Genomic DNA, 21,757 nt, shown 5'->3' with positions numbered 1-21,757 from the left:
TGCTGTTTGGCCCCTCCCTCAAATCAACCACCCAACCAGTCAGAAAAATTACTCTAACCTTTGATGTTGTACTTATGTAACTAATTACGTTAAACTTTCTTTTATGAATCATAATCAGTGAATAAGCTGGAAATTAAATACTTAAGCATATAGCATGTAGCGTAGTTTGAGGTTGTGTAACTGGAGCATCCTCTTGAGTGTTAAAATGCATCAGTTGTAATTTATCTCAGTAAACACGTAAGACACCTTACATTCTCATGTGTTACATAATTTATTTAACTGTCTTGGTAGTAAAGCTTTCTGAACAAGATCATTGATATCAGCTACGCAATAGCCATCTTCAGAATCTACAATAAAACTAAAAGAAAAAAGTATTGTTGTCTACTACATTAAAAGGTTAAAAAACGAAAAAGTTATATTGTAAACATGATATACCTCTCATTGTGCTCTGCCGAAACAAGTCATTAATATCTAAAATAGCACAATTCAGAGTTTCCATGCATGATTCAGCCACTAGAAAATATGCAAATGCTATCTTCAAGGTCATTGACACATGCATAACATACAGATAATTGTACAAAGTAATTAAAATAAGATTCATTTAGAGGCACAGTTCTTAAAAATATTCTCAATTCTAAACAAGTAAGCAAACAAACTTCTATATTTAATCATGAAAAAATCTATGAGCTTTCTGACAGTTACAGCTGATCAGAATATAGCAAACTATTCAAAAAATAAAATTTAATTACCAAAATCTTGCTAAAATTGAATAGATGACTTCAGAATTAGTACTGGGTGGTTATATTTATAGTGCAGCTTTTCACAGAGATCAAGTGGGAGCTGTAATTATCATATGGGAACAACACTTGGTAGATATTCTAATGAGTTAATGTGGACCCAATTTACGCTGGTGCAAACTGTGCTGTACAGCATCTTGTTGATGTCTTCAGTGCTCATCTGAACCAGCTGCACAACAATCGGATTTTACAATATCCAGTTTTATGGCACTATACGATAAGTTCGTTGATTCGTAAAAACATATGAAGCCTGTAGATGGCAAAATGAATTGCCGAAACTGGTTGCTTTCAGAATAAAATAAAATAAAATATCTTAAAGTGTATGGCTGTTGGTAAAGTTTATTGAATTGAAAAATTGTGTAAGTGGTGATTAATAATAAAATAAACTTTATTTCTTTCTCACTTGTTTGCTCTTTTCTGCCCATGTTCTGTTCCTAATCCTATACATATTGTGGTGTCACCGCCAGACACCACACTTGCTACGTGGTAGCCTTTAAATCAGCCGCGGTCCGTTAGTACACGCCGGACCCGCGTGTCGCCACTATCAGTGATTGCAGACCGAGCACCGCCACATGGCAGGTCTAGTCTAGAGACTACCTAGCACTCGCCCCAGTTGTACAGCTGATTTTGCTAGCGATGGTTCACTGTCTACATACGCTCTCATTTGCAGAGACGACAGTTTAGCATAGCCTTCAGCTACGTCATTTGCTACGACCTAGCAAGGCGCCATATTCAGTTACTATGAATGTATTCTGAACAGATATTGTGAATCATGTACCGTCAAGAGCGAAGTTCATCATTAATGGATTAAAGTTTAGTATCAAACTAATTACGTCCGCTTTCAGAATTCTAATTCCTTGTCATGTTCCAGACACCACGTCAGTATAGTCCTTCCCTCCTCACACCAGCCTGAGTGAGCTAAAACGCGTGCATTTCGGCCTCCACTAGTAACACGGTGTTGGCTCTTCTGCCAACACAACACATGTAGAAACATTTCTATATGTCTTTCTTGTGTTCACAATGCCATGTTTGCACATGCCAAAATTTGAACTAATTTTCTCCAGCATAAATCAGTTCCACATTAACACATTAGTATATCTACCAAGTTTCGTTGTCATACAATAATTACAGCCCACATTTGAACTCTGTGAGTAGCTGCACTTTAATTACAACCACCCGGTATTTCTGAAGGAAGAATGTGGAACACGCTTTGAGCGCACATATATTAGTGTGTTTCACATATTCAAATTTATTTTGTGGTTAGAACAATAAGTAAGAAAAGTGAAAATGGAAAGCGAATCAGGTGTGAAATGACAGAAAAGAGTAAATTACATCAACATTTTAAAAATAAATGAGAGATAACATAATTTACGTTGGGAAGATAGTGAAGTTTAGCAACTATTGCTAGATGGTGCAGGGTACTTGTAGTTTGATGTTAGTTTATCTCGCCTACAGTTCTTGTTGTGCCATTCAATGTAGCAGATGCTCCTGCAGGGAGCAGCACACAGCCCTATGTGCCATGCGTACCCTAGAATGCTGTCTCTTAATGACAAAAATTTAAATATCATGTGATAAGATATCTACTTTTAGGAATGGGGTACAAAATTTTCACGTTGTGTGCTATGTCCATTACTTTTTATTTTTTAAGTTTTATTGCAGGTGTATGTGTTCTCTTTAAATCTTGTTTTGAAAGTATGTCTCATGTGCCCAGTATAAATAGAAAGTAATTGCAATCATCACAGGTAGTGGTTGAAAATGCCTGCGCATTTATAAGTTGGGCCAAATGCCCAGGATAAATGCCTGGGCAAATACCCAAAATTTGTAAATGCCCAGGCATTTGTGCATTTTAAACATTAATTGATAAGTGGTGCTTATAAAAAAAATTCTAAGCTGATATTTTGTATTGGAAAATATGTTTTGCAACACTGCTTCTGTAGCAGTTGGGTAACTGAGGTGAAAAAGCTGCTTGAGAGTTAGGGGAGATAAATTGGACTGTGATCATAAACTTTTACATCTTTAATGACGTCAGTTCTTGGGGTAGTACGTATTAAAAAATAAAACAAGATTCAATGTTAAAAGTAAATTTTGAAATAAAGTGTAGTTTATATAAGGTGAGCAGCCTATAGGTAGTATTTTTACTTATACTATACTACTGCAAAAAAATTGGAGTAAAAATTTATCCATAATGATTTTAATTAGGGATATGTCACGTTCTAATTCCAATTCTCTAGGAACTGATTAGTATTGGAATCAATGATTCCAACATCTTGGGCAACGATTATTTGTTATTAAATCTTTTTTATATTAGTGTTCTCATTTTATCATCACGAAAGTAGATAGAAGAAAGCAGCAGAATAGAAAGCTACAGTGTGTCTCAAGTGTCACTACATTTGACAATGAAGCATTTTTTCACTGAAACCAGTTTAACATTTAAGAATACATTTATCATCAAGAAACACATTCCAGCTGTTCAATACATTCAATAATAATTTTGTTAGCAATAGTCATTCATCAATAATAGTTTGAGATTTGACATGGATTATAAAGTGTGTTACATTAGAAAGCGATGACCTAAGGGTTCCCCCCCCAGTTTATCACTACACAGCTGTTCTACATGTGTGTGTGTGTGTGTGTGTGTGTGTGTGTGTGTGTGTGTGTGTGTGTCATTCGTTTCCACATGCACGCGCTGGAGAAAGAGACCAAGAGTGAAGAGTAGAACTGGTAAAAAGAACAACAACATTGTAAATGATAAACGGGTGTCAGCAACATGCAAACATGCAACCCCCCACCCCACCCCACCCCCCGCCCTTCACACAAGAAGTTGGAATGCTAGTAAAAAATAAACATGCTCCTCTCTTCTTTCCTTTTGTTCTTAGTAATAAATGCTTGTTCCTGTAGAAATACAAATTTTAAAGTCACCAGAACATGTTCAATTTTTGCATGATTTCTGTAATTAAATTTTATTTTTTGAACTCTCTGCTAAATTCAGATCAGCTACAAAACTATCAGAAAACTAATAGATTTTTATGTGGTTAAATATAAAAGTTTGTTTGCATACTTGTGTACAACCAAGAATATTTTTAAGAACTGTACCTCTAAATGAACCTTCTTGTAATTACTTTGTACAGTTATCTATGTGTTATGCAGGCACAAGCAGACAAGGCAGCACTTTTTGTGTATGGTAAGGATATAGATTATTGTACTTCAGTGTACACCATACCTTAGATTCTGAAATGCCTAATCGTTGAGAGAGATACACCCTGTACGGGTACTCGGGCTACATTGAACAACATCCATAATATTCTCATCGTCGTCTTCACGTATCAAGTGCTCATACTGATTATGAACGAAGGCTAGAGAACCTGTCTCCCATAACATTCAAAATACTCCACTAATGGTTTGTGCATACGGAATCCTCAGAGTTGGATATCGTACATGATATTCTTTAACTGCAGCCGTAGCATTACCATTACATTTGCCATAAATAAACACCATATCAACATATTCCTCTGTCATAAATTTGAAAGGCATCCCTATTTCATGAATAATCTAAAGACTACAACAGTTACTATGTGGTTTCACTTAAATACACTGTTGTTATCGTGTTCTTTTGCTGAACAATACAGAAAACCAACTCGTTTCATGGTTAGGAAATGACTGAAACAACTCACTAACAATTGCTATCAATGACATAAACGTTTCTACATTCTTAATGGAAAGGAAACAAATTTACTTGTGCAATAATCTTTGCAACTCGGGACGTTCTGGAAAACTACTGCAGATACATGTCTGGGACATGTTTTACTAGATTCACCAGATTAATAACAACAAAATAAATGGAAGTCATGCTTTACTTTAACCTCGTTCAGTTTTGCGATTGCTTCATATTAGCGAAGTTGCTAAATTTCAGGCAAAATCTTTCATTAGCCATAACTACTTAACTAAACATTTGCGAACCTATGTTTATATGAACTTTTTTCTTTAGTTGTACTTGTAGAATAACATATTAAAATATTTGCATATCTTTGAGAATCACCCTGTATATGCATGTTGAGGCATTCATGGCAGCTTTCACTCGTGTTATTTTGTGTGTTGACGAATTGCTGCAGATCCTTCTTATTTCTCTGTACAGCCTTTATAGAAATGGCTGGGAAACCATTGTGTGCCCCTGACAGGTAGACTGCAATGCAAATCAGGATGGTAAGGCCAGCTGATACTTTTCCCACACAATCTGCCAGTTGTGCAGGGCAGCCTGTATGCCAGGGACTGGGAAAAAACACATTTTGGCCCATATATCTGGTCCTATTGGAGCTAAGAGGTTATAAACCACACAGTGCTGATACTTGGGGCCTGCTGTTTGTGTGCCAAATTTGGTTGAAATCAGTTCAGGGGTTGGGGAGGAGATCCGGAACATGCTCTGCTTTATAATTGGTTGATTTCTGTTTCATTTTTAACCTTTTAATGTAGTAGAGAGTAATGCTTTCGTCTTTTACCTCTGTTTTAGATTCTGAAGAAAAGAGACTGGAAATTTTGTTAAAAAAACTTTGTGATCAAGAAAATTACATAAAACATATGATTGCTCTCCAGGTGGTCATTTTATGCCAGATTTTACTCACTCTCATGTCCGTTTTTTAATTTTATGAACTACAAATTTAATCACTATTTGTGTGTGTGAAACAGGATTATTTCCTGTTTACTGCAGCTATTTTTTATTCCTTGTTCAATTTTACTGTGTCCAAATTAATTTTTCATTGTTTCTGTTTTTTGTATGTTGTCAGTAGTGATTTTTTTGACTAAGCTTACTCATTGCATATGGTATACCCAAACACATAAAGTCATTTCACCTATGTATATTCATTAAATTACATTAGTTTGTATGGTACACAAGCAGTCAGACTAGAAATAGGACAACATTCTGCTAACTTATCTTGCATTTTGCAATAGTTTTTCACTGACACCTCTATGTAAATAAGACCATTGCTTACAGTCTCAGGAGTTGGTAAAAATATAATTTTATGAAATTTCCATTGAGTATGTTCATTTACTACTTTGCATTCCTCCAGAAAAAAATAGTTACCAACTCTGTATACTGATAATTTTCTCATTTGCTGCTTCTTATCGAACCATGAACTATTTTTAGAAATTATTTTCAGTCATGTTATCACGATTGTGATTTTTACTATTTTTTGAGGAAGGAGAATAGAGATAATAGCAGAGGATCTTAATGACTGAATGTATTGTGAAACAGTTATCAAAATACTAAGGTGTTTAAAGACATCTCTGCAGGACATTGTATTGAAACTTCCTGGCAGATTAAAACTGTGTCGGTAGAGCACTTGCACGCGAAAGGCAAAGGTCCCGAGTTCGAGTCTCGGTCCGGCACACAGTTTTAATCTGTCAGGAAGTTTCATATCAGTGCACACTCCGCTGTAGAGTGAAAATTTCATTCTAGGACATTCTATTACTAACTTCAGATCCAATTACCAAGTGAGATGTCACAGTGATAACACACTGAACTCGTATTTGGGGGGGACAATGGCTCAAATCTGTGTCCAGTCAGCCAGATTTAATTTTTTTGCTTCGTGATTTCTGTAATAGCATAACGCAAGTGCTGTGACATTTTCTTTGAAAGGGCATGGCACACTTCCTGCCTCATTCTTTCCCATTCTGAACTTGTGCTCCATCTCTAATGACCTTGTAATTACATTAATAAGTAACTTTCACAGAACCCAATAGAAGTTGCAGCTTGCCTGACATCAGCCCCAGATATTTTGTTGTCTACTATTCTTGCAGCATTTGTTGTGCATGTTTGCACTTGTCTTCTACTTACATCTTCTCACCTGTTACTGCACATAGTAGATACACAAGAACCTCATTTATTCAGCCCTCATTAATCAGGAGATAGATATAGTTGATGCAGTACAGTATATGTACAGTTACTCTGTTGGCACCACAGGCAGCACACAGATCACCTATCATATGCTCCCAGCTACTGTTACTGCAGTCAGTGTAACTAGTGTGACTCTGTTCCTTATAGAGTTAAGAAGCTATCCTGGTACTGTTGTATTGTTCCTATGTTTTGAATGTGCCTGAGTGGAATTGGTTTGAAGCGAAAGTAAGTGGTTTTGCGATGGACAAAAAGTTGAAAGTACTAAACAGAACTGTCAAAGGAGAACTGCTGGAAAACATAACTGCAGAATATGATGTAGAGACATCAGTTGTGTCAAACTGAAAGGAAATTGAAGACTTCCGTTTCAAAATGATAATGAAAGACAGTTTGCAGAACTGCAAGTTTGCAGAACAGCAGTACAATAAAGAAAGCAAGAAATGAAACGCTGGATGAAACATTATTCGTATGGTTTAGTAAATACCAAAGATGAGGTTTTTGTGCTTGCACCTTCTTGAAATCAAGTTATGTAACTAATTATTTTGAAGTTGCAGAAAACAGTATGGCTTGCTATTTGTGTTCCACCATCAAAGTTTGTGAAGTTGTCAACACCTCTGAACTTCATGAAATGTTAGCATAAATTCATGATTGTTTGGATGTAACGTAGATGCCTGGTTGCAGAATGACAGTGATGCTGGATATGGCATGTTGAGTAATGACAAAATTTGTTGCATCACCTGCTGTACTACAGATAATGATAGTGATGGTGAACTGCTTCGTGCGGGGGCAACAGCACAATTCGAAAAACTACAGCTAACTTAGATTTTAGAATGTCTGCCAGAAACAACTCCAGCCCAACTGAAGTTAGTGAAACTCCTCCATGAATTTGCTGCTGCTCAGACTCCACACAAGTTCCAAACTATTTCAGTAAATTAACATAAGTAGACTTCAGTAATTATGTAGTATAAGTACAAAAAAGTGTTTCTTGCTAGTGCCAAAATAAAAGGTTTGTATATTGTAGTAAATATTAGAGTTTTTGCATTTAGTAGAATATTTCCAGATTTTCAGTAATTTGGATTACATCTGGTCCAGATAAACTAGGTTCTTGTGTAGTCTGCATAAACAGTGCAACCTCTTGCTTCTCTCGCGCTCCTGGTTTTTCCAACAGAAGCTCGAGGCAATGTCCTAAAAGATGAGCCTGCAAACAGAGCCTTGTGCTCGTCCTGCAGTTAGTTCTTTCAAAAACTGTTTTCTAGAGCTGGTCAGTTTGGCTCTTTTGCCACAACAATAACCTCTTGGACAATTATAGAGGACTGTTGGACATCAGATGTTCCACAATTGTGAGAGTAATATGAAAAACTGATATTTAGTCTGCACAGTAGCAGTGGTAGAAATTCGTAGATCTTATTGCGATTTTGATACTAAATTTCATTCTAGCCATGTACAGCTCTGATACTGAGTCTCCAGCGAGATCTGAACTATTATGTAAATTTATATGTAGCAAAACTTCTCAGGAGCTGAGAAAATAAATTTACAAAGTGTCTCAACTTACATATGAATTACTCAGAATATTTCATGAAGTTGACAAGACTATATCAACTGAATTTAGTGGGCTAATTCTGGGCAACACCTGTAAACTGGCAGACAATAACAGAGTTGCCAAACATTTTTCATCACATTCATAGTGGGGGCTTGGGTGATTTGACTATCTTACACTATTAAAGAAAAGCCAACTTTCCCACCCTTAAAAGATGAGGTACGGTTGTGAGTCAAGCTGAAAAAAAGAAAAATACTGAAAGGATACTCCATAGAGTTTTAATCCCACTTTTGTAACTAATGTAAGGTGCTGAAGCTTAACTAGAAATAGTGTCCATGTGAGGTGATAGCAACCTAAGTGATAAATTAAGAGCTGGTGATTCACCAAGCTTTTCAGTGATGGAATGACAAATTACAGGCCATGCTGTTTCCTGTGACTTCAGAATCATTAGTTCAGTAACTTGATCCCAAGTAGATGCAGAAAACCACATCTTGAATATTTACTGAACAAAACGAATAATGCTTCATATAGTGTTACATTTAACATAGTTTCTTTATAGCACTGAATATAAGAAGTGCTTCAAAATGTTTAAGAACTGATGGTCTAATAAAAAAGATAATTAATGTATGATATTTTGGGAAACAGTGCAAGAAAATGGTTTAGAAGAAAACTTCTGTGGTGGGAAAGATACACTAGATGGGAATTTCGTATGGTACAATTAAGTATACATGCAACAAAACATTCATATCTAAAACAGCAAAACACAGCAATGAAACCAGGATGGTTATACGCTAGCAAATTGGACAATATCTTCATGTATCATTTATTTTCTTGTGTGTGGAAGGGGGGGGGGGGGGGGGGGGGGAGATATCAACAAGCACTAGAATTCGAAAGATAAAGAAGGAAAGAAACAACATAAGAGATGTGGTAGTGCTAGAAAGAGAAACATTTAGGAGGAAAGTTTTAAGAATTGAAAATTTTCAAGGGAGAAAGGAAAAGGAAAGAGGTACTAAATGGTCTAAAGAAAGGAAAAAGTGACAGAATGCCAGAAGAAATTGAAGGAGCAATGAAAGGATGTGGTCCCTAGAAGGCCTTAATGCAGGAAGAACGGAAAAGCTCAAGTGCCCTAATTGAGTAATGTCGTACAGTGATTAGCATATTGGAGTGAGGTGTGGCGGGAGTGGGGCCCAAATCCACAAATGGCCAATCAGATCCATACTTAATTACTAATTTTTGGAGGATATGAATCATGTCAAGGTGATACCTGCCTGTGTACAGAACTGAAATGATTTTCCAATGTTTCTCCAAAACTTTGAAGCAAGTACCAGGATGATTCCTTTGTAATAACCATCTGCAGCTTCATGACCCATTTGTCTCTTCACTCAAATTCTTCTGTGCTCCTGGTGGACAACATTTGATTCCTTCATTGAAAATCATCATGTTCAGTCCATAGATGAGTTTCATGCAGCTCTCCTTCCTAGTCTACCCTGTGCAAGCCTCTTCATCTCTGCGCAACTGCTGTAAGATACGTCGTTTGCATCTGCTGACTGTAGTCCAGCTTTGGTCTCTCACAATTTCCCACCCTCCAACCATACTTCCCCCACCCCCGCACTTTCCCCCCCACCCACCTCTCTCCCCCTGCCCACCACTCTCCCCCTCGCCCTCGTCCCACCCGACCCACCACTCTCCCCCTCCCCCCCGACCCACCACTCTCCCCCTCCCCCCCGACCCCACCACACTCCCCCTCCCCTCCCCACCCCACCACACTCCCCCTCCCCTCCCCACCCCACCACTCTCCCCCTCCCCTCCCCACCCCACCACTCTCCCCCTCCCCTCCCCACCCCACCACTCTCCCCCTCCCCTCCCCACCCCACCACTCTCCCCCTCCCCTCCCCACCCCACCACTCTCCCCCTCCCCTCCCCACCCCACCACTCTCCCCCTCCCCTCCCCAGCCTACAACTCTCCCCTCCCCTCCCCAGCCTACAACTCTCCCCTCCCCTCCCCAGCCTACAACTCTCCCCTCCCCTCCCCCCAGCCCGCCACTCTCCCCTCCCCTCCCCCCAGCCCGCCACTCTTCCCTCCCCTCCCCCCAGCCCGCCACTCTTCCCTCCCCTCCCCCCAGCCCGCCACTCTTCCCTCCCCTCCCCCCAGCCCGCCACTCTTCCCTCCCCTCCCCCCAGCCCGCCACTCTTCCCTCCCCTCCCCCCAGCCCGCCACTCTTCCCTCCCCTCCCCCCAGCCCGCCACTCTTCCCTCCCCTCCCCCCAGCCCGCCACTCTTCCCTCCCCTCCCCCCAGCCCGCCACTCTTCCCTCCCCTCCCCCCAGCCCGCCACTCTTCCCTCCCCTCCCCCCAGCCCGCCACTCTTCCCTCCCCTCCCCCCAGCCCGCCACTCTTCCCTCCCCTCCCCCCCAGCCCGCCACACTTATCCCCACCCAGCCCGCCACACTCATCCCCACCCAGCCCGCCACACTCATCCCCACCCAGCCCGCCACACTCATCCCCACCCAGCCCGCCACACTCATCCCCACCCAGCCCGCCACACTTACATCCCCCCTCTGCATCCCACCCTCTGCACACTCCCCCCTACACACACCACACTGCCCCCCCCCCTCCCCTGCAATTGATAATTCTTTGATGTCACAAGATTGTTCCAGTTATGTTGTGCCATAAATTTCTTTCATTCCTAATTCGATTTAGTATTTCTACAGCCTACCACTTACATTTATGTTTGCTGTTAGCAAATCCACCTCTTTCAGACACACTTTTCTTGCAATTGTCAAGCTGCACATTATATCCTCTCTTCTTCACCCATTGACAGTTACTGTGCTACTCCAATAGTAAACTCAACTTCCAATTGTAGCATCTCATGTCCTGATATAATTCCCTCAGCATCACCTGTTTTGATTTCTCTGGGAATCTCTGTTTCAACATTATGTGATCTATGTCAAACTTTCAGCTTCGGCAGGAATTTTGTATATTTACAAGTTTCTTTCGTGATTCTTAAAGCAGGTGTTAACAATGATTAGAATTATTGTACTCAGTGGCTTCCCTTTTCATTCCTCACCGCATTCCATGTTCTTCATACATTCTTTCAATCTCTTAGTTACCTAGTTAATTAGGTTAACTTAGTTAACTAGTATGTTGGGTGTTGACTTAAGTCTCTCTCTTGACAACAATAATGCCTATTTTGTTATTTATACTTTAATCCTATTTGATTTTTTATTGATTAACCTGTACTCTCCAGAACAAAAGTGTTGTTCTTGTTGCTATCAGATTTAACTGATTCCCTCTGTACCTAATTTAAGACAACCCAATTCTCTTTTTAAATTCTCTAACCTACCTACCTACCTACATGATTAAGTGATCCATTATTCCACACTTCGCCTGATAGAATACCAGTTTTGTAGTTCTTGATAAATACATCCTCCCAGTTAATCCCCAACTGGATATTTAAATAAAGAGTTTCTTGTGTTTGTTTTTTTTTTTTTTTTTTTTTTTTTTTTTTAACCCACTGAAGCCCAGTTATTGAATTAGGAATGAGTGCATTTCTATGAGATCAAAACTATTGTCAAAAGCAGTGTAAGTTATGTTATCAAAGGATATTCTGGTCTTTTTTCTGTAAGAAAACTGGATTTTGTACTAGAGAGACAATTAATGTATCTGTTCTGCCACCATCCCTGACTCAAGTTTGTAAGTAACTTCTTTTTATGCATATAATTTTTGATGGAATGAATAAGGCATAAAATCAAATCCTTTATACCACATCTTTACTTTGTGTTCCCATAATGTGCATGACATAACAGTATGTTCAAAACTGCCATATATATATAACAACACACTGTAGTATATAAGTTTGGAGTTGGAAGAGTCTTAGTCTGGTTGAAAGCTATTGCTATAGCTGTCGTCATTTGTGTCAGGTTCAATTTTGTGCCTGGGGATCTTCATTTCTGTACTTGAAACACTGTTAGCAAAAGTGTGAGAGGGGCCGGCAGAATTAGAGAGACTGAATTGGTTTTTACATTTTCTCCCAAATATGCTTATGTACACAAGAAGGTCTGTGCTGTTTTTCAAACATTTGATTTAGTCTGAAAGTAGCTACAACTCAAGTGAAAAATAGTGTCTATTCACACTTCTATATGTAGTGTAACAGCTTTCTTTATATAAAGTTTCCCACTGCTTAGTTTATTTTCCACTGCTTTTAATTTGTAACCTGGTGGTTTATTTTTGAAATTTTCTTGTCTCTTTCATCCTCTGGTGGTGCATTTCCATATTTGTTCATTTCTGCAACCATATTTCTTCCATCTACTAAGTGAAACTCCTGCTTAAAAAAAGTTTGTGTACTGTGACAGCCTTTTATTAATCAGAAAGAAGAAATTGCCGATTGTAGATGTCCTTCCTGTAGTATCATGCCTTACAAATTGATGTCGGTCCACTTGAATAAGAAATCTGCAAATCATAAGTCAAAAGTTCTTAGAGTACAAAAAAAGCCCTCTTGAAAACAGCCATTATCTTTTCAAAATGGAAGATTAATAAAATTCACAAGCATCAGGCGAAGTGTGGAATAATGGATCACTTAATCAGGTAGGTAGGTAGGTTAGAGAATTTAAAAAGAGAATTGGGTTGTCTTAAATTAGGTACAGAGGGAATCAGTTAAATCTGATAGCAACAAGAACAACACTTTTGTTCTGGAGAGTACAGGTTAATCAATAAAAAATCAAATAGGATTAGTACCTGTTACATGTTTCCCAGTGGTTCCATTATTTTAAATATCTCAATCTTTTACATCATTGCTCATGTACTCTGATGGAAATATTTTGATTAGAGCTCCTTGTCTTGGGCACTATTTTTCTGTCCCAGATCTGTTTGGATCTTCCCAGGTCTAATATGTAAACATTTTTTTCCTTACCCTTATTTCTCCTGTATGTACAGATTTATTTATCTTGTACTTACAGATTTACTGCACAGGCCATTGTACAACGTATTGCAGAAGTTAGTTGGTATAATTTAGCATCCTGTTTCCTGTGTTGTAAAGTGGAAAAATAATTATGCACATCCCATTTGGCCCAGATCCCTATCATTTTATCTTTGTTTGCTGCGTATAATGAGGCAAGGAGTACTATTGCAGATTATTACCACAACTTGTGTTCATGAAACTCTTGAGTGGTTTCTTTGACACATGCCACATAATACACTTCTTGTATTTTTCATATTGATTGACCATCTATGTTTAAGGCCCACTGCTTATTAAACACAACTTTTCACAATGTGTCTATTTGTCCTAAGTATATTTTCAGTATTTTCTCACATTACAAATTACTAAGAGTCATACCCATTCTAAGAGTACCAAAGAAAAGGCCATATGGGAGTTTTAATAAGAATTCCTATTATGAAAAACTACAGTTGCTCAGAATGCTTTCTATGAATTGAAAACTACTCTTTGCATTTTCTATTAGTTGCTTAATGAATATGTGTCAGGTGTCATTGCTCTGAATGGGTGTCCTGAAAGTATCTTGCACATACATGACTGATATGAGACTCAGAACTATAGCATGGTTTATGTTCACTGATAGAATTGACTACATCATCATTTGTAAATAATCGTCAAATGCTGCTGACGTTGTTTTCAGAATTTATTTACTAGTGTACCTAGGATTGACCCATCATACTTTCTGGATAATGTACATAATTTTTGCATGATCTCTCAGACATATTTTTATCTGTTGGTGCCCATGCGACTAGTCCTCCAGTTTATATTGTCGTTCTGAATCCTCGAATGTAGTGTTCCAACAATTGCATCAAACTTCTTGTCCAAAAGTGCCTTGTTCTTCAGCTTTTTCTAATCATCACAACCTGCCTCCTCTTCGTGTTTGGTTATTCTGTTTTCACTAAGTTCTTCAGGTTCAGCAAAGCGATGCAGTGGTTAAAGCATTGTCCTTCTATTAGTGAGAAACAAGCTTTACATTTTTCCAATCCAGAATTAGCTTTTGCACTCTTCCTTCTTTTCATAACATTCATTTTCCAGAATGTGTATTATTCTATGGACAGTTCAGGTATACCTAAAGGAGATATACTGTCCTCTTCTGCTTCATTATGCTTGACAGTTTCTTCATATTTGCTGTCACTCTACATTAAACAATTCATACGCTAATGCATTCAGTTGGGCGTTGAGCACATGAGGCCTATATATTGTGTGTGTCCCATATTTCAAATTTCTTTCAGTAAGACTTCGTTAAATTTTAAGAACCATTATATTGCATTATAAGTCCATTTGGTTCCTATTCTAAATTAGTTTGTAATGTAGTATTTGTTTACACCCCACATTGAATGCCATTTATCATGTGTGTAATTTTATATTACTAAAAATGATTTATGTTAATTATATTTATTAACTATAAAAATTGTGCTTTATTGCAGCATTTGTTATAAGTATCAAGTTAAAGGATTACACGCACAGCTGCAATAATATAATTACTGTCTAAAATAACTGCATTTTGTAGTCATTGAATGTTCCATTTTGGGCTGCTGCTAATTTTATTGCAGTTACTCTTTATGAAACATATTCTTTCCATCAGACTCCAGTATTAAAAACAAAACATTATTCTCATTATATTAATAACTATAATTGGTCACTTACCAAGGTGTTAATTATTACTTTGAGACAAACTGAACAGTGACAGGCAGACTTTTACTCGAGGGCTTGGGTGTATGCTAATTGCCAAGCAAAGCACTGACATTGAGACTCATGGCACTTAGCACATGGAGCATTTTTGCTTGGTTGGTGCGAATACAGCAGTTGGACTGTGTGATTGTGACCCATTCTAGACAGGGTCCCTGCTGTTATCACCAGTGACTCTCACCATTTGTCATTACATTCAGAAGTTATCTCGAGGAATATCAAATCACAAGCTGAAATGCCTTACATCACACCTTGCAATGAAGTACTCCACGCAAGGAGTACAGCTGTTCCATAGCAATCTGTAAAATTTGCTGTGCGCATGTCCTGACATCTGATTCCCAACCAAATAATTTGTTGGCAACTTTTTTCCTTGCATAACACTCTCCCTTTCCAATGCTTTTTTTTAAAAAAAGCATTCCTCTGTAAAAGCATTCATGTGTGATCTTAAGACATGTTTAGTTTCTTCAATATCTGCAAGTTCTGTTTCCTGTTGTTTCATAAGTATTGTCTTCAGACTAGTCTATTGTGCAATTTCACTGACAAACAAGGTGACAGCAAACCTTCTGTCTGGCCCTTGGAACCTGCATGTATAATGGCCATCCACAGTGCATAGCATTGTCCTCTAGTGAGATCTTCCTGTACCTGGGTCTCCACCAAAATACAGAACGGCTCAAATTGACTATGCATTGACAAATATTTTTTAATATCTGTTAATGGGTTTTTGTCACTGCACTCTCTCTGTATAGATTTTATTGCCAGATTATTTTGTTACATACATTCTTCACTTGACTCTTTATTCCTTTTTGTGCAGAACTCTGATTCATTGAACCATGTTGTAATCTTCGTAGTGAGGCAACTGAGTTATTATACATCCTTAAGATGAGTAGTTTCTACTTTCACAAACCTGATAAGCTTTTGACGCTCTGTGTGTGTGTGTGTGTGTGTGTGTGTGTGTGTGTGTCTGTGTGTGATATCATTGCTCGCTTTCCTCATCTCAGATTTCTTGTATTCACTTTTTAATAGTGGTAATTTTTACTGTCATCATTCTGGAATCATTACTGAGTGTCACTCTTGTGTGGTGTTATAATTAGTTGATATTCATTCTGTAGTTTGACTGTTTCCTAAAGTGTCAATTTTTGGTTACCAGCCCTTTATATAATCAACACCATATTATTTCTGCACCATGTGTGGAATAATTGTGTTCATTAAGTAAGATCTTATGTGCATTAATATTCTGAAACTCTATAAAGTTATTCAAGTGCTCCCACAGATATGCTTTGACAGATTTACAACAAAATATTCTGTATGTTCTTGCAGTACACACACATTTTTTTTTTTTGTACAATATCTTCTTTGGAGGTGATGATCAATGCATGTTTAGTTTACTGTGTTGTCCCAGAGCTTCTTTAAAAGTACTGAATTTCTAGTTCTAATGTCACTTTTGGATGAAAATTGTTGCAGATGAATAGTAGACAACAGTTTCATAATGGTTAGTCAGAAGGATGGGAAGTAATGCTGTTTCACTTGGTGCAACTGTGGTTTTGCACTGACCTTAATCCAATCCATATGCAAGCCTTTGCTGAACAGTGCTGAAAAAGAGTCCCCAATCTTTTTTCTGCCAATTCCATGCACCTCCTGTGGTTGCATGCAGAGAATTCGGTTTTACACAGAAAATTGTGAGACTAGCACCCGAAGAACACTGTAGTTCTACACAGTATGTGTGCTTGTTTCTGTCACAGCAAAGTCTTTGTGCAAAATTGTAAGTCCTCTGAAAAAACTTGCTGTATGTTATGTATTACAATTTTGTGAGTATTTAAACTGTCTGCAAGAGCGTGATCAATTGTTTTTACATTTTATATAGCAGAGGTAGATCATACCATGCCCACTTGTGTGACTGCAGGAAGTACTCCATATTTTCACTAACTGTTTTGAGGCCACTGTAAGGGAACTTGAAACACTAATTTTGACAAAATAATCTCTGTTATAATACACAGTATTTCATTGGAGTGTAACAATAGTGTATATGCACTCTAAAGCAACTCTTAACAAGGTGACCAATGGGAGTAGCTTGCTTTGAATGAAACTGAAAAATGCTAATTGGTATTTAATCCATTCTGATTACTACCAGCTTTAGATAATACTGTGTTTAATAGGACTATCATGTCAATAAATAAGGTGTAGTTGTCATTGCGCAACAGGGTAGCTTTTCTCTCTCTTTCCTGTGTTGAGCAGTACAATGACAATTTCAAAAGCATAGGTGGAGACTGACTTGCAAATTTTTTTATTTTATTTTATTTTTCACAAAAGTCTTATAAATGTGCGACATTCAGGGCTCTTGGAGCAGTTTGGGGCTTGAGGGTAAGCACCAGTTTTCTGGGATGTAATAAGCTTTTGGGTCACTTACAAAATTTAGTTCCTGTGGCATGACACATCTCAAAAGTGACTAATTTGACTAATTTATTTATGTAAAAAATGCAAGTCTTGCCACCCACCTCAGCATATCTGTATCTTCCATAAATATCCATGAAAATTTGTCACACCATTTGGATGTAAACGGGATACTAGGCAAACACTACTTACAGCTGTTTATATGAATATACTATTTTTGTAATTATTCTTACTTAAAAAAAGAGAAGGCAGCAATAGTCTTCACGTAATATTTTGGTAACCAATGTAGTTGTCTTCATCAAGTGCTACATGCAGTGATTTTAAAGTGAGCTTGTTGATTAGACTCCGACTAGAAATCACAAGAAGTACTTCGATTATATTTCATACTGGACGATGTGTACATGTGTTATTACATTAGCATAAAGGTTATTTAGTCTGCTTAAAATGTGCAGCTACAAACACAGTGAAATCTGTTTATTAAATGTAAGACCTACAGAAATCATTGCTTGGGTATCTATTGGTAGTGTGTTAATTTCGTCTGGATGATACACTTTTCAGTAATTATCTTGCATTTCATCAGCTATCTGTCATGCAGTATATTCAAAGCTATTCATGCTGTAATACAACTGTCCAGAGGTGAAAGCAGTTGGTTTTGCTAAATAAACCATTGCAGCCAGTATGTCATTTATTGTCTAGGAGTCAAATACATCTGCAACTCATAGGACCAAATGTATCATGTATTACCATTCTAAGTTGATCTCCTCATTAAAGACTATGTAAGGATGACCTTTTTTCAGTAAAAAGGGGATATAAAATATCATTTATTCTTTATATATATTTCAGCGTTTACACTAGTGTTTAACAATGTTTCAGCCGCTCTGGTGGGAGTATATCTGGTGCATTAGTCTGCTCCTGTCATTTCTTGGATTGGCAGCTGTACGCAAGAACCGGATAAAAACCATGAAACAATATATGATGGGAATAATTCTATTTGGATTTGGCCCACTTATGTATGCAGCAGTGTTCTATTTCACTGAGGTGTTGGAATACCTCAGTGATGGTGAAACTGAGGAAATTCAGATGTGGCAAGTAAGTATGAAGAGTGTATACATACATGTCTCCCCCCTAACTCTTTCACCCTCTGCCCTCCACAACTCCCTGCCACTCCCTCTCCCCCCCTCCCACTCACACCCTCCCTCTCCCCCCCTCCCACTCACACCCTCGCTTCACACCCTCCCCACCACTGTGCCTCACCCATCCACCCACCCACCCGGTTTCCCCTGCAAATCCCTCTTATAACTTCTTTTCTTCCCTCTCACCCTCCTTGGCTCACTCTCACTTGCACCACCCCTCAGCTACCTCTCGCCTCCATCTTGCCCCCCCCCTCCCCACCTCTGCTCCATCTCGCCCCCCCCCCCCCCCCCAAAGGTCCATCTCAGCCCCCGCTCATTTGACATCCCTTCACTCCATCTTACCACATCCCACTCTGCGCTGTCCTATCCCAACACTGCTCCTTTGTCCCACTTCTGCACCCTTCACCTTGTCTTATCCCACCCCCCACTTCCACCCCCTTCACCTACATGCACCTAATCATACATCGCCCCGCCCCGCCCCTGCCCCATCGCGTCTCGTCCCGCCCCTGCCCCATGCAGCTATTTTAAATAGTGGCAAGGAAACTGATAACAACATAATTAATTTTAGTATGAGTGGTCTTCTGCTCAAACTTATTTGCAGAAGAAGATAGTTATAGTTAGCTGATAGTTCCTGCACAGCATCAAGTACAAGATTATAAGTACTGGATTGGCAGTTTTTACAAGTATAATGATTTCATCTGTGTATGTTCCTTTATGAGTGTTGTTCTCAAGGAGGTTAGTCTTTCTGCTTCTTGTGACTGTAAGGTTAATGTGTAGCTTCCTGTATTTTATGTCTTACCACTACAAACCTTATTTGCTGCCTAAATATAGCAAGTTTTTTCATCAGTTTAATATTGAAATTTTCTTTCCAGGGATACCCCTATGCACTACTGTGGTATGGATTCATCTTACTAGCTGTCCAAGTCCATTTCTTTTCCTTGTACTTTGCATGGAATCTTGTAACTGCTTGGAAAGCCAGAGGAACAAAAAAAGTTGACTGAAAGTGCATTTTTTAATAATTTCATGTATTCAGTTTTGTTAATGATGCCCCTCTGACAATTCATTGGTTTTTTTCTTTTTTAAAAAACATTTTGTTCACTATACCAGTATTTTAATTCACAAGTTGCAGATGGATGCATACAATAATGTAACATGCAGAACAGGCTTGTATTTAATGTCAGTGTGTTAATACTGCATAAACAAACTGATTATTTCATGAACCTATTTATTTTCTCAACAAACAATTTATTTTCAAAATATTGTTTCAATCATTCATTAGATTAGCTTTAATTATTCTGAAATTGTATCACTGTCACCATTGAAGAAGAAGAAGAAGGAGGAGGATGATGATGATGATGATGATGATGATGATGATGATTGGGGGAAAATGGGTGCAGCATTTATTAGCTACCTCAGGTTCCTTAAAGCTGAATACCTTGGGAGCATTTGCTTTATTTTGAAGTGGGAGAAAATTATAAACATTTATTACAACTTTGGCAATCTTTCATGCTCCCTTTCACTTTAACCATCTTGTCATAATGAGTTCCTACTTTGTTTATAATTTAATGAAGCTGAATATTTGACCCAGCCTCCAACAAAAGTTTCAAAAGCTTACATGTTGTATGAGAGTGATCATGTTCTGAAACAAAACAAATATGTTTATGTTGCAGCCTTTCCTGTCCATCCTAGTTAGCCATGTGCATAACCACAACACAAATTCTTAGTGATACACCTGCAATACCTTGGTGATATGTGCTGCAAACTGATAGCAAAATGTGTAGTGTTGTGTGGACAACATAATTAATGCCTGTAACCCTATTGCTATGTTTTATCCCCCAGATGGTTGTCCTAAATTTGTGGAGTCTAATGTGACTGAATAATTGTCTTATGTATTGCTGACATATTTGTATAATTTTACTAGTACAAACAATCATTGTCACCTTTTTTATTGATATTTAATAATGAAACTGCTGTATGTGAAGAAGGTGCAATTCTACATTACACATTTATATTCATGTTTTGCAGAAGTAGTACACGACATCTCTTTGTGTTCCTAAAATATTTCATAGGACTTCCAAAAACTGATGGTATTAGAATGTACCTTTGCTGGTAAAGCAAAATGTGTTGCAGAGCCTAATTCCATTTAATTAATGGAGGTTTTAGGGATGTACTGATTACTTAAGTCTCATGCAGCAGGTTCTGAAATACAGATTTTGCTAATAAGCTATGCATCCTGGCCAGCTTCCTTTGTATGCAGGCATATATGGACTGTGAGAATATGCTCATTGGATAGTATCACGTTTTATTTTGTTTAGTCTCATTCTTACATCCTTATTTATTTCATTTTTCTTCATTGCCAGCACATTTATCTGTGTATAATAATTTTTCTGATAATAGTTTTTCTGTGGCCTAAATCATTCATTGCTCATATTGCCCAGGCATAATTTTATTGTATTTGTACATTCGTTCTGTACATACTTTGTCAGAACTTTTACTCCAATCACAGCAAACTAGTTTTGGGTAGTTCACTACTCCCATCGTCAACCCTGTTGTCTCACTGTGCTTACTTTTTTTGTTTGTTTTACCATTAACTCATTAGCCTTTTTTTATAAAAAAAAAGACAAATGAAGCATGAAATATGTGTAAAAACAGTACACAAATTGCAGCCTGTCTGTGTGGCCACTGGGGAAATTCATAACTGACTACTGAGTCTCAGTCTTTTGAAGGCATATGTTTCTTAATGCTGGACACTAAGAGTGGCCAAGATTCTAAAAACAATTTACTTTACATTCATTATGCCACCAGTGTGTCATTTATGCTGATGAAATGTCAGTAATATTAACAACCTTTGTGAAGGAATGTTAAGTTCATACTCGTGGACAGTATAGCATTAATCGATTGTGAAATCCTCAGAAATTGTCCACAGTCATATTCATGCTTAACATACTCATCTAGTCCTATGAATTTAAACTCCACTCTTGTTTCTTCACTCCTTTTTATCAGTGTAAATCTAGATTCCATCTTTATTTGGTTAAGCTGCATGACTAATTAGCATTTGTTACAGAGTTCCTTAAATATTAAAATCCAGTGCAACAAATAAATAAAGTTGTGTTACTGGTAACACAAGCCCCATCTGTAGGGTAACTATTGAAAGTTGTCAATATATTTACTGGGTTCTAATGAAGTAGCAAAAATGATGATATTTTTTATTTTAATATGTACTTTAAAAGTTAATATTTTGAGGCACTAGTTAAGTGTGTGTGTGTGTGTGTGTGTGTGTGTGTGTGTGTGTGTGTGTGTGTCAAATTTGTTCCTTGTTGCAACAATAATTTTATAA

The 21,757-nt window shown here is 37.9% G+C and overlaps 1 protein-coding gene across 1 annotated transcript in view; it reads left to right on the top strand.

Moving 5' to 3' along the window:
* Nucleotides 1–19,644, top strand: part of LOC124554798 (protein jagunal) — a 45,186-nt gene extending 25,542 nt beyond the window's left edge. Inside the window, exons 3-4 of the mRNA XM_047128450.1 lie at nucleotides 18,161–18,376; nucleotides 19,293–19,644. Of these exons, the coding sequence (XP_046984406.1) occupies nucleotides 18,161–18,376; nucleotides 19,293–19,421 (345 nt within the window). The 3' untranslated portion in view covers nucleotides 19,422–19,644. The remainder of the gene's footprint in view (nucleotides 1–18,160; nucleotides 18,377–19,292) is intronic.
* Nucleotides 19,645–21,757: the final 2,113 nt, after the last annotated feature.

The sequence above is a fragment of the Schistocerca americana genome, chromosome X, assembly GCF_021461395.2.
Source record: "Schistocerca americana isolate TAMUIC-IGC-003095 chromosome X, iqSchAmer2.1, whole genome shotgun sequence".
In the NCBI taxonomy this organism is placed as follows: domain Eukaryota; kingdom Metazoa; phylum Arthropoda; class Insecta; order Orthoptera; family Acrididae; genus Schistocerca; species Schistocerca americana.
The sequence above is the reverse complement of the archived record's forward strand: the minus strand, read 5'-3'. Positions and strand labels throughout refer to the sequence as shown.